The sequence below is a fragment of the Leucopleurus acutus genome (genome assembly GCF_964270905.1).
Source record: "Leucopleurus acutus genome assembly, chromosome: 19".
Classification (NCBI taxonomy): Eukaryota; Metazoa; Chordata; class Mammalia; order Artiodactyla; family Delphinidae; genus Leucopleurus; species Leucopleurus acutus.
This window is the reverse complement of record NC_139161.1, coordinates 27,539,401-27,553,713: the sequence shown is the minus strand read 5'-3', so window position 1 is coordinate 27,553,713 and position 14,313 is coordinate 27,539,401. Positions and strand designations below refer to the sequence as shown.

The 14,313-nt window shown below is 36.3% G+C and overlaps 1 protein-coding gene across 3 annotated transcripts in view; it reads right to left on the bottom strand.

Annotated features, from left to right (window-relative positions):
- The window catches only part of BCAS3 (BCAS3 microtubule associated cell migration factor), a 574,807-nt gene that overhangs the window by 515,883 nt on the left and 44,611 nt on the right, over positions 1-14,313 (bottom strand). For all 3 annotated transcript variants that reach the window (XM_082859916.1, XM_082859918.1, XM_082859917.1), the window contains exon 6: positions 11,646-11,727. In XM_082859916.1, coding sequence (XP_082716042.1) covers positions 11,646-11,727 — 82 coding nt within the window. The remainder of the gene's footprint in view (positions 1-11,645; positions 11,728-14,313) is intronic.

The following is a 14,313-nucleotide window of genomic DNA, read 5'->3' as shown; positions in this document are numbered from 1 at the left end:
CTTAAATACATTACAGCTGTCTCTGTGACATACTTTATCCCAACAGCTTAAAATTTTAAATACACTAATGTAGGATAATAGCTTTCCTATATATTGGTCCCGATATTGACTATTTTCAATGCTCTTCACCACTAGACTAAACAACCAAGGGCTCCAAATATAATGAAGACACAACTGAAGATATTTTAAACCTTCAAAAGTGGATGAAAACACAGAGAAAACAGAGCTACTTTTTACACATTTCAACTGATACACAACTGTTTGATTCCTGCTGTCAGAGACACAGCCTAGAAACACCTGAATTTGGTAAAAGTGCTTCCCTGTAATAATGGAAAAATCATATAATGGGACACAGTGAGGCCTAAATTATTAAGGAGCGAGCTTTAAAGTTCAATTTCCAGCTGGATCACTTATCAACTATGTGTCATGGCATTCACCTTGCAGAATAGCGGTAAAGTGGTGATAATGTTTATTATCAACCTAGAATTTTATCTGAAAAATACTAAGCAATATTATACACTTGATTTATCAATTTACTTCCTCTCTTTTCTGTTCAGTATACTTCCCACGCACTATAGCCCTCATATGAGAAGTCCCTAACTACAGGGATCAAATATTTAGGTATAAACTGAGAATACTCTTAAATCAATTTCTCTAATACCATGACATCACCAAAAACTTAAAAAAAATTTTAAACTAAAAAAGCAGCACTTCTAAAGCAAATATTCTCTAGTAGAAACACTGTTCTATGACCAAAAATATTAAATAAATTGATAGTGAACAGAACAAATGTTCCCAAGTTATAATTTATCTGAATAATGGGCTTAGCAAAATTTTGTAAAAATCTAAATGATCCCAAGTGATAAAGCCTCCACTGATAAGGACTAGGTGTTATGAAAAACATACACAAAGCAAACTGAGAAGTAATTAGAGCAGAAAACATTAGGGAAGCCCTAAATCTCATAGTTTGGCCATTTAAAATGTCGATAAGCCTGATTCCTCTTTGCAAAATACTGGTGATGACTGTAAGCAAATGTCAGTTGGCCTGCTTTTGGAAGGTTGCTAGTGTTTTGGATGAACAGACTGGGAGTGTGTGTAAAGATTTACTTGTTTAACCATAGTTATTACATTTTTACAGTTAAAAAAAAACTTATGGCAAACCGTTCTGGAAAAGTTAAGCAGAATTTCTGAATTGATATGACTGAACAAATCAAAAGCTCTTCCTTGAATGTGACAAAAGCCACATTTAACTTGCTTGAAGAGGATGAAAGAGGTTAACTTGTACATTGAGAAAAGTAATGAAAATTCAACACACAGAAAGTGCACCCTATATGAAAATATATCCCCCCCAAAAAAAGAAAATGAGAAAAAGTTTAACAATTCTAAAGGTGTTCTACTCATATTTGCTTCTAAAAAATAACTTAAGCCATTCATATCATAAAAAGTCAGCAACAATTAGTATTATTGACTGCATGGGTGGGCTGTTTACAATATTACAAGCTTCAGAAAATACATGGCATTTACACTCCACTAAGGGAAAAATGGGTTGGATCTTGGGGTTATTTTAAAACCTTTTAATATTTTAAGATGTGAAACTGTGAATTCCGTGCACAGCAGAACAAAAAACAATAGTACCTTTCCAGTAGTAAGTAATAACAAAATAAGCTAGAAGGAATAAGCCAAGTTGGCTACCCAGTGTTTTGGATGAGTATTAAGATTTTGGTTCACAGGCACTTGAGGAAACTGTATCTCCACAGAGTCCGTCTATTCCCAGAGTAAAGGCGCTAGTTCATAAGAATTTGCTCTAAAACAAGGAAGTTCAGATACTCAGTATACTGGACTCCTAAGGATAACGAGTAAGGTTCAATCTGCATTTCTAAGAAATCTGGTTCAGGTGAGAGGCCAAAATGATCGTCTACTCCATAATCAATAAGCAAACAGCATAAGCACAAGGCTAAGATAATTCCTAATAGAGTTATAAACTCAGAGTCAAAAGCGGCGCTATCCATTTGGTCACTGATAAATGACTAAAAGAAAAAAGAGAAAAAAACTTTATACAAAAGTGGAGTTCTAGTTTCTCTTTTACAAAATACTGGATAAATTCATTTCGGGGGCACCACCCATATATATTCCACATATTATGCAAGGCACTGCAGAGAATGCAATGATTAATAAATCACTGTTCCTGTGATTCCAAAGGAACATATTATAGTAAGGGAAAGACCATAATAAAGGAGAAATTTCCCCCAAAAGCTATGAAAATCAGAGGTTGGCAAGAAACAATCAAGAAAATATAATAGAAAAAGAAAACAAATTAAAAAAAGAAAAAAAATACAACATTCGAAGAGAGTCATGATTTGAAATGACATGGTAAAATATGCAAAGTTTTTCTTTTTGTGAAACTAAAGATATATAACATAAAAAACTGATAGATTTCACCAAATAACAAGATAGGTTGCAAACTACACAGGAAGTCTACAGGACACATATCCATGATAATATTTCACTAAGAATAATCTAGTAGAGAGCTGAAATCAATAAGAGAAAAGAGTACAAACAAGCACGGTATTATGAGAATAAACAGCAAAAATATGAAGATTTTTCCAATCTTCCTAGCACTCAAAGACAGAAAAATTGCAAGAATAGGATTTTCCTCCATCACACAGGCCAAGACTGAAAAGATTCTTAAGAGCCAGTAGAGGACAGAATTGGGGAAAAAAAAGGAATTCTCATATATAAATGACAACATATTCTCTCTGAGAAGCAATTTTACAACATGTATCAAAATTTTACATGTATACATTCTTTTACCCAGTAATTCCCCTTTTAGGAATTATCCTGAAAATATTTATACTTCCTTGTGTATTTTTTAAATGTACATATACAGAAGCATATAACTACATAACCTGTTATAGGGAAAAGGTTAAAATTAATATAAATGTTTATACAATGGAAAGACATAATTTTTAGCAATGTTGAAAGTTCTGAAATGGAAAGACATTCATAATATAAACTGTTATGAAAAACCTACATATACACATCAATAGCAAATAAATATAATACATGTAAAGAACTTATATCAGGTCTTGTTCATACTACAAGTTACTTTCATGCATGTATGAATAGCTTAGGGGGAAAAAACAGGAAATACATACTCTAAGCTGTCAATACATGCTCAGTATCTGAGTAAAGAGAGAAAAAGAAGGAAAGTAAAGAGGTAACCTGGGTTTATCTCTAATAACACAATCATGTGAATTTTCACTTTCTACATTTCAGTATTCCTTGAATTTTTATAATGAATACTTTAGCTAGTTAGAATTAATTGTATGGTCTTTATATTAAGGAATTTAAAACATATTAAAATGGATATGTCCTCTGATCCCATTCCTTGGAAATAAGCGTTATTAGCACAAAATCTATAGTCATATAAAATTTTTAACTTATATTAAATTTAACTTATATATTAAATCACACATATTGCTATATTCTATTTCACAAGTGAGGTACTGAGTTACTAAAAACCACTATGGCTCCTAAGACTAACAAGGAAGAAGAATTTACTTGGAATTAAGTTCTAAAAAGACAGATTTGAAAGATAATAACAGCTTTTATCTGACATGAGAATACCAATTGATTGGTCATAGCTTCCTTGAAGACTGCACTGAAAAAAATTCTAAAGCAAGTGTAGGTTCATTAAAAACGTAATCAATGATTGTTAGTGACCATGAAAATATAGGGAAGTACAAACTGTGTTGTTGGGAGTAAATGCCCATTAAATACAATAATGACCTTCTACAGTGTAAAAGAACATCCAAATCCTTCAGTTTTTCTGCTTTTAGTTAAGAGACAGACTTTGCACAGAATCACCTACAGAAAGGAAACTTGCTTTTCTTCTAGATCATAACCTTCAAAACATTATACCATGCAGCAACATTCAAATATTTATCAACACCTTGTACCAAGTACTCTGTTAGGTACTGAAAATATGAAAACAGCCTATAAACCTAGCAATTAAGAGGCAACTGAGTAACTAAAATAAAAAACCAGTAAATCCCATGGGAGCACATACTACTGACATCAGAAAACAAGAAAGAAGGGTTAGGACATGAGTATTCTAGAAGAGGAAATAGCAAATGAAAAGGTCTGAAAGAAAGAAGATGGATCGCTTGAGGAAACGAAAGTTCAAAAAAACTATCACACACACACACAGAAAAAACTATCACAAAGGAGTGAGCGTTGTTGGGGAGAGGAAGGCTTAGATAGGGGATACTGGTGACGGCTGAAAATAATGCTGGAAAAATACACTGTAAGGGAATCAGTTCACCAAAGATCTAATGACTCTGGTATGCAACAGCTCTATTTTTTTAAAAACATCTTTATTGGAGTATAATTGCTTCACAGTGGTGTGTTAGTTTCTGCTGTATAACAAAGTGAATTAGCTATATGCATAAGTATATCCCTATACACCCTCCCTCTTGCGTCTCCCTCCCACCCTCCCTATCCCACCGCTCTAGGTGGTCACAAAGCACCAAGCTGATCTCCCTGTGCCATGCAGCTGCTTCCCACTAGCTGTTTTACATTTAGTAGTGTATATATGTCCATGCCACTCTCTCACTTTGTCACAGCTTACCCTTCCCCCTCCCCATATCCTCAAGTCCATTCTCTAGTAGGTCTGTGTCTTTATTCCCATCTTGCCCCAGGTTCTTCATGCCCTTTTTTTTTTCTTAGATTCCATATATATGTTAGCATACGATATTTGTTTTTCTCTTTCTGACTTACTTCACTCTGTATGACAGACTCTAGGTCCATCCACCTCACTACAAATAACTCAATTTCATTTCTCTTTATGGCTGAGTAATATTCCATTGTATATATGTGCCACATCTTCTGTATCCATTCATCTGTCAGTGGGCACTTAGGTTGCTTCCATGTCCTGGCTATTGTAAATAGTGCTGCAATGAACATTGTGGTGCATGACTCTTTTTGAATTATGGTTTTCTCAGGGTATATGCCCAGTAGTGGGATTGCTGGGCCGTATGGTAGTTCTATTTTTAGTTTTTTAAGGAACCTCCATACTGTTCTCCATAGTGGCTGTACCAATTTACATTCCCACCAACAGTGCAAGAGGTTACCCTTTTCTCCACACTCTCTCCAGCATTTATTGTTTGTAGATTTTTTGATGATGGCCATTCTGACCGGCGTGAGGTGATACCTCATTGTAGTTTTGATCTGCATTTCTCTAATGATTAGTGATGTTGAGCATCTTTTCATGTGTTTGTTGGCAATCTGTCTATCTTCTTTGGAGAAATGTCTATTTAGGTCTTCTGCCTATTTTTGGATTGGGTTGTTTGTTTTTTTCATATTGAGCTGCATGAGCTGCTTGTAAATTTTGGAGATTAATCCTTTGTCAGTTGCTTCATTTGCAAATATTTTCTCCCATTCTGAGGGCTGTCTTTTCGTCTTGTTTGTGGTTTCCTTTGCTGTGCAAAAGCTTCTAGGTTTCATTAGGTCCCATTTGTTTATTTTTGTTTTTATTTCCATTTCTCTAGGAGGTGGGTCAAAAAGGATCTTGCTGTGATTTATGTCATACGGTGTTCTGCCTGTTTTCCTCTAAGAGTTTTATAGTGTCTGGCCTTACATTTAGGTCTTTAATCCATTTTTAGTTTATTTTTATGTATGGTGCTAGGGAGTGTTCTAATTTCATCTTTTACATGTAGCTGTCCACTTTTCCTAGCACCACTTATTGAAGAGGCTGTCTTTTCTCCATTGTATAGTCTTGCCTCCTTTATCAAAGATAACGTGACCATATGTGCATGGGTTTATCTCTGGGCTTTCTATCCTGTTCCATTGATCTATATTTCTGTTTTTGTGCCAGTGCCATACTGTCTTGATTACTGTAGCTTTGTAGTACACTCTGAAGTCTGGGAGCCTGATTCCTCCAGCTCCTTTTTTCTTTCTCAAGATTGCTTTGGCTATTCGGGGTCTTTTCTGTTTCCATACAAATTGTACAATTTTTTGTTCTAGGTCTGTGAAAAATGCCATTGGTAGTTTCATAGGGATTGCAATGAATCTGTATATTGCTTTGGGTGGTTATAGTCATTTTCACAATGTTGATTCTTCCAATCCAAGAACATGGTATATCTCTCCATCTGTTTGTATCACCTTTAATTTCTTTCATTGGTGTCTTATACTTTTCTGCATACAGATCTTTTGTCTCCTTAAGTAGGTTTATTCCTAGGTATTTTATTCTTTTTGTTGCAATGGTAAGTGGTAGTGTTTCCTTAATTTCCTGTTCAGATTTTTCATCATTAGTGTACAAGAATGCAAGAGATTTCCGTGCAGTAATTTTGTATCCTGCTACTCTACCAAATTCATTGATTAGCTCTAGTAGTTTTCTAGTAGCATCTTTAGGATTCTCTATGTATAGTATCATGTCATCTGCAAACAGTGACAGTTTTACTTCTTCTTTTCCAATTTGGATTCCTTTTATTTCTTTTTCTTCTCTGATTGCTGTGGCTAACACTTCCAAAACTATGTTGAATAACAGTGGTGAGAATGCACAACCTTGTTTTGTTCCTGATCTTAGAGGAAATGGTCTCAGTTTTTCACCATTGAGAACAATGTTGGCTGTGTGTTTGTCATATATGGCCTTTATTATGTTGAGGTAGGTTCCCTCTATGCCTACTTTCTTGAGAGTTCTTATCATAAATGGATGTTGAATTTTGTCAAAAGCTTTTCCTGCAACTACTGAGATTATCATATGGTTTTTATCCTCCAATTTGTTAGTATGGTGTATCACATTGATTGATTTGTGTTTATTGAAGAATCCTTATATTCCTGGGATAAATCCCACTTGATCATGGTGTATGATCCTTTTAATGTGCTATTGGATTCTGTTTGCTAGTATTTTCCTGAGGATTTTTGCAACAGCTCTTATTAATGACTTATTAATTGGGCTTCCCTGGTGGGGCAGTGGTTAAGAATCCGCCTACCAATGCAGGGGACACGGGTTCAAGCCCTGGTCCGCGAAGATCCCACATGCTGCGGAGCAACTAAGCCCGTGAGCCGCAACTACTCAGCCTGCACTCTAGAGCCCACAAGCCACAACTACTGAAGCCCACGCACCTAGAGCCTGTGCTCCACAACAAGAGAAGCCACTGCAATGAGAAGTCCGCACACCACAACAAAGAGCAGCCCCCACTCACCGCAACTAGAGAAAGGCCGCACACAGCAACGAAGACCCAACCCAGACGAAAATAAATTAATTTTTTAAAAAAATCACTTCTTAATTCTAACAGTTTGTAGATTGTTTTGTATTTTCTACATATACAATCAAATTATCTATGAATAAGATGATTTTATACCTTTCCTTCTAATATTTGCATCTCTTATTCATTTTTCTTGCCTTATTGTAATGGCTACGACTTGAATTCAATGGTGAATAGAAGTAGCGATAGGATCCATCCCAAACTCAATAGGAAAGTATAATATTTAATATATCATTATTGATTATAATGTTGGTTATAGATTTTTTTATGGATTATCTTTAGCATACTGAGGATGTTTCTTTCTACTTCTAATTTGCTAAAAGCTTTTTTTTAATCCTAAATGGCTATTAAATTTTGCCAAAGTTTTTTTCCACTTCTATTGAGATGATCAACTGTGTTTTCTTCTTCATTCTACTAATATGGTGAATTACACTGATTTATTTTCAAAATGTTAACCGACCTTGTATTCCTGGAATATCTTTTACTTGGTCCTGATGTATAAATTTTTTATGGATCACTGGATTCTATTTGGTAATATGTACATGTAAATTACACCAAGAAAGAAAAACAGGAAGGGAGGGAAGGAGGGAGGAGGGAAAGTGGGGGGGAGGGAGGGAAGTAGGGAGGAAGAAAGAAAAGGAAGGAAGGAAGAAGCGAGGGAGAGAGAAGGGGAGGGAAAGAGGGAGAGGGAAGGAGGAAGGGAGGGAGGGAAAGAGAGAGGAAGGGAGGGAGGGAGGTGTTGGGCATGAGGAGAGGTTAAGAAAAAAAGACAGCAGAAAAGAATCATTTTGTGGGGCGGGTGGGGCACACCACAAGGCATGTGGGATCTTAGTTCCCCGACCAGGGATTGAACCCGTACCCCCTGCATTGAAAGCACAGAGTTTTAACCACTGGACCACCAGGGACATCCCAGCAAAGAATTATTCAAGAAGAGTTAGTAATCCATATTGAGACAATCTCCCAAAAAGAACAGGGATGAAATTATTTTTTAATTAATCATTCTAGGGGATATAAAAGCCAAATAATACAAGTACCAGAAAGAGAGAACATGGAAAACTTAAGAGAAGAAACCATCAAAAAAGTAGTTTAAAGAATTTTCTCCCTTGACGCTTTGTGACGACCTAAAGGGGTGGGATAGGGAGGGTGGGAGGGAGGCTCAAGAGGGAGGGCATATGGGGATCTAGGTATACATATAGCTGATTCACTTTGTTGTACAGCAGAAACTAACCCAACATTGTAAAGCAATTATACTTCAATAAAGATATTAAAAAAAAAGAAAAAGAATTTTCTCATAACTATACTATTTGCATTTCTACATCGAAGAGGCCCAGAAAAACATAAGAACCAAGAAACAACAGTGCAAAATTTTGGAACACTGGGAACAAAGCCAACATTCTATTAGCTCCTGAGGAAAAAATAAGCCATATACAAAGAAAAAGGTGTCAAAATGTCTTAAGATTCTTCAACCATAACACTAGATCAATACCTTCAAATTTCTGAAGTAACATTACTTACAAACAAGTATTTCTTACCCAGACAAATTAACAATCAAGAATTAAAGAAAAATAAAGACATCTTCAGATGAACAAGATCTACCACACATCCTTTTCCAGGAAGCTACCAAAGGACTTATTCCACCAAAGTGAGCGCAAAAGCAAAACGGGCAGAAGAGAGGAAAGGGGTATTCTATTTTCCATTACAAATTTTATCTGATCAGTTGCATGTTTGATGAAAATAAATCTAAAAAATTAAATACAATAAAAGCAACACGTAATTTCTGCAAGTCATGCAACATTTTGTGAAATTACGTCTTAAATCTAAAAAATAGTGTATTTAAAGTATCTTATAGTGCATGTAAAAGTATATTATAGTTGGATTTCCCTGGTGGCACAGTGGTTAAGAATATGCCCGCCAACGCAGGGGACATGGGTTCGATCCCTGGTCCGGGAAGATCCCACATGCCGCGGAGCAACTAGGCCCATGAGCCACAACTACTGAGCCCGCGCTCTAGAGCCCACAAGCCACAACTACAGAGCCCATGTGCCACAAGTACTTGAGCCCACGTGCTGCAACTACTGAAGCCCACACGCCTAGAGCCCGTGCTCCGCAACAAGAGAAGCCACCACAATGAAGAGTAGCGCCTGCTCGCCGCAACTAGAGAAAGCCCGCATGCAGCAATGAAGACCCAATACAACCAAAAAATTTTTTTAAATAAATAAATAAATGTATATTATAGTGGATGGAGAAATCTTTCTTTTAATTAGACAAAGTAAATTAAACAAATTCAAATTCTACTAGCAATATTAGCTTTTAAAGCTTTATACTCTCTCATATAGTTCTGCCCTAAGTAAAAAATTTGAGAAAAGTTGAACATTAATAATTGGCATAAAGAGGGGAATTTCTTGGTGGTCCAGTGGGTAGGACTCCGTGCTTCTACCGCAGGGGGCCAAGGTCCGATCTCTGGTTGGGGAACTATGATCCCACAAGCCATGCAGTGCGGCAAAAAAATAATTAAAATATAAAAAATAAACAGGGTTTCCCTGGTGGCGCAGTGGTTAAGAATCCGCCTGCCAATGCAGGGGACACGGGTTTGAGCCCTGGTCTGGGAAGATCTCACATACCGCGGAGCAACTAACTCCGTGAGCCACAGCTACTAAGCCTGAGCTCTAGAGCCCACGATCCACAACTACTGAAGCCCACGTGCCTAAAGCCTGTGCTCCGCAACAACAGAAGCCACCGCAATGAGAAGCCCGCGCACCTCAACGAAGAGTAGCCCCCGCCCACTACTAGAGAAAGCCCTCTTGCAGCAACGAAGATCCAACACAGCCAAAAATAAATAAAATAAATTTTAAAAAAATAAATAATTGACATGAAGAAAAGAACTTCATAAATGAAATGAAAGGAGAAAAATCTGCCTCTGTGAATTACATACAAAGAAACAAAGACATGGCAGAGTCCTTTAGTAATAAAGTTCTTTTTTTTTTTTTTTTTTGCGGTACACGGGCCTCTCACTGTTGTGGCCTCTCCCGCTGCGGAGCACAGGCTCCAGACGTGCAGGCTCAGCAGCCATGGCTCACAGGCTTAGCTTCTCCACGGCATGTGGGATCCTCCCCGACCGGGGCACGAACTCACGTCCCCTGCATCGGCAGGCGGACTCTCAACCACTGCGCCACCAGGGAAGCCCTAAAGTTCTTCTTGATTCCAACCATCCAGTGAGGCTGGTTATTCCAAAACAATCTTCTTTGTCAAAAATTTCACCAAAACACAAACGCAACAGAAAACAGAAAGAGAGTGTAAAGCAGAGACAAAGTTGATAACTGTAGATGCCATACAGTTCAATAACAAGGAAAAATCTCCACGTGACTGCAGGATATTGTTGCCTTATTACCTCCACCCTTACCATTTCAATTAAGTAGATTTAATAATTAAATTAATCCCTAACATTAGTTATGCAAATAGTAGTACATTTTAATAAACATCATTCTCACCACTGTAGAGAAATAACTGCATAAAGAAGTATTATCAGGAAGATTTCCCAACTTCTGTACAAACTTTAAAAATATAATAGCATTAAAATATTTTAATATCCTCTTTCTAAGTATGCAAATGATATTAATATGATTGTTTTTAGTGCACATACAAAAGCATTACTGAGTGAACATAGGCAAATTAAAGAGAAAATACAACCCTTAGAAAGCTCAGATCATTAAAGAGTTGGGAATTACGCTTCCAAATAACAGATGTAATTTAACCATATATCTGATTTTTTAATTTTAAAAATACATAATATTTAAATACAACATTAAGAAGTTTTCTTTATTAAAGCAGAGATCCAAGGTCAAAAGCCCGAAACTGTACTTCTGCCATAGCTGTAAATACAGACAACAGACTCATCTACAATCGAGATAATGGTGAAAACCAAGCTCTTCAAGGCAGTAAGTATAACTAAGAGGAGCAAAGACACTGAGAACAACAGAGACTTGGGGAATACCCACAGAAGTAAGCTAAACCAGAAACATAACAAAAGCGGCACAGTCAGCAAGGAAGGGATATGGGAAGAGCACTGCCATGAAAACCAAGAGAGAAGAGGGCTTCAAGAAAGAGCCAGCAATGTCAGAAACTAAATGGAGATCAAAGAGGAGGAAGATAAATCAAAACCGCAGCAGAAAGTGAATGGCCATACTGAATTGGTTAAGATTACCTATTTCCATCTCAACTGACAGAACTAAGAGTTTATCTTGGAGGGAGGAGGGGAAGGAGTATGGACACGTGGAGGAAAACAGACTTTAGTTATCATTCTTGCTGTCTGTTGTCCAAGACCAATAAAAGAGAAACCTCTTTCTGAATGATTTGTTTCTTCTTAACGGCTACACTCACCAAACTGTGGAGCAGGCAAGATTCTAGCTGCTCGAATTGGGCCATGTCGAACAGAAAAAAGCTCCTGTGCTTCCCCACTGATCTGCAGAAGACAGAAAAAAAATTCAGTAAATGAAAATGCAGCTCAGAACATTATTATACAAAAACAAGATCTCCTGAATTTTTATCACGATTTTTGGTCTGAAATGTAGTATATGTACATTCACACACCTATTTATGGCTGACCATACACATTAAGTATATTAATACCTTAAATTATCATAAATATTTTTAGAAAATTGTAAGAGCATGCACTTAATATGAATAGGAAAATAAAAGGTCTGTTCTGAAAACCTGTAATTTTTATCTTTAATAAACTACCAGTTTGTTAAAGTCTGCTCGGTTCCTATGTGACTGCCTTCCATTTCAGAGCAAAGCAACTCTGATTTTTTTTATTAGTATTCAGTTTTCTATGTAAGAAAAACATAAATATTCCTAGCATTCTGAAAAGCAGAACTTAAATGTTGTAGTAACTTTCACAAATTGTTATAAATGAAAAAGAGCAAAACATGTTGCAAAGAACACCGAGTTGGAGGGTAAATGACCTAGTTGCCAGTTATGGTTCTGCAACCCTACCTGTTAACTACGTTGAGTAAATCATTTAACCTCTATAAACCTTTATTACTTATTTTCTTTTCTAAATATATTTTAGTAAATATTGTATACATTTAGGTATACAACATGAAGATTTGATATACATATATATGGTGAAATGATTACCACAGTCACTTCCTCAGACTTACCTTCTGTGTGTGATAAGAGTATCTGAAATCTATTTTTCCAGTCTTCAATATAGTATTATTAACTGCAATCATCATGCCTGAACATTACGTCCCCTGACTTGTACATCTTACAAAACTGCAACTTTGCACCGTTTGACCAACATCTCCACATTTCCCCTACCTCCTCTAAGCCTATATTCCTTTGCATTTATAAGCTGAGACTATAAAGGTGCTAAAGGACCTCAAGATGCTTTAAATTTCAGTATTCTATGCATAAAAAAATATGTACGCATCTTTAAATGTCATTATTCTTCTTACACACATAGATCAAACACGTATGAATGTCCGTTCATTTTCAGTAATATCAGATCTGTTCCTCAGATGTACAGCAGCCTATTAATCCCAAAGTAAAAGAGGTATTCTAATATTTGTGTCAAGTGTGAAAACAACTGCTTTTCAGAATTAGTGGTTCCAAAGAACAATTTGCTAATTGAAATATTGAACATATCAAATCATAATGTTAAGAAAGGCTTTCCAGATTACTATAAGTGGTAATGTAGTTCCCAATACATTTTCTTAATTCTCAAGTGTTTGATGGAATATGTAATATCAGATAGGGAATATGGCAAATATTATAAAACTCATTCTAAATACCCGTAAACTTACAACAGATATAGAAATAACTCGTTCTAAATACCTAAGAACTTACAACAGATATAAAAATGATAAACATTCCATAAACACACGGATGGTATTTTTTAAAAATAGGCCTGCCAAACAAGGAGTTTAAAATATCATCATTGTATACATTATAAAAGGCTTATCAATCTTCCAATATTAAACTATAAATCTGCAGAGCTGTCTTTTAGGTTAACTACTTTTTTAGATCTTCAGCTTCTCTTCTACCCGAATTTAAGAGTTGCAAACTGTAAATATTTTTGTCTCTTAAAGAGCCATCATATTCATTTAGCTTATAAAAATTATTACAATGTATTTATTGGCCACAATGGTAAATCCCTCTATAGCACTTGGGAAGCAGGAGATACGAGGAATGCTAGGCTCTTCCCACTAACTATGCAACAATAGCACCACCTATCACCAATTAAACACACAAAAGCTACAAACTCAGTATAGCAAACTTAAATTTACTTCTTAAATTTACCTCTCTACAAATTCCTCTGTAAACATTAATTTTCTAAATAAAATACCATTGCCATTATATACTGCAGCTCCTAAGTCCACATTTTATTCTTATAGAACAGAATTTTCAGTTTAGAAAAATCCTTAAAGGGTCACTTTGTTCAATCTCCCACCCAATGCAGTAAATCACACATTCTCTGAAATCCAAAAATTACCATCACCTCTTTGATTTTAAGAACACTTTCACCAAAAGGTAAATCACTAATACAGTCCAATTACATTATAGATGCATTACTGGCTACCTCCAAAGCTGCCAAGTCATTTACTTTTTGAAAAGAGATTGTTTGTTGGGCAATGGATAAATAGTATTCTTCAATATACATACTATTTCTACTAAGAATGCAATGAAAAATAAATTATAAAACAATACTGTAGGGCTTCCCTGGTAGCACAGTGGTTGAGAATCTGCCTGCCAATGCAGGGGACACGGGTTCGAGCCCTGGTCTGGGAAGATCCCACATGCCGCGGAGCAACTAGGCCCATGAGCCACAACTACTGAGCCTGCGCGTCTGGAGCCTGTGCTCCGCAACAAGAGAGGCCGCGATAGTGAGAGGCCCGCGCGCTGCGATGAAAAGACGCCCCCGCTTGCCGCAACTAGAGAAAGCCCTCGCACAGAAACGAAGACCCAACACAGCCAAAAATTAAAAAATAAATATAAAAATAAATAAAATTTTAAAAAAACAATACTGTAGAAATTGCACTGAAAT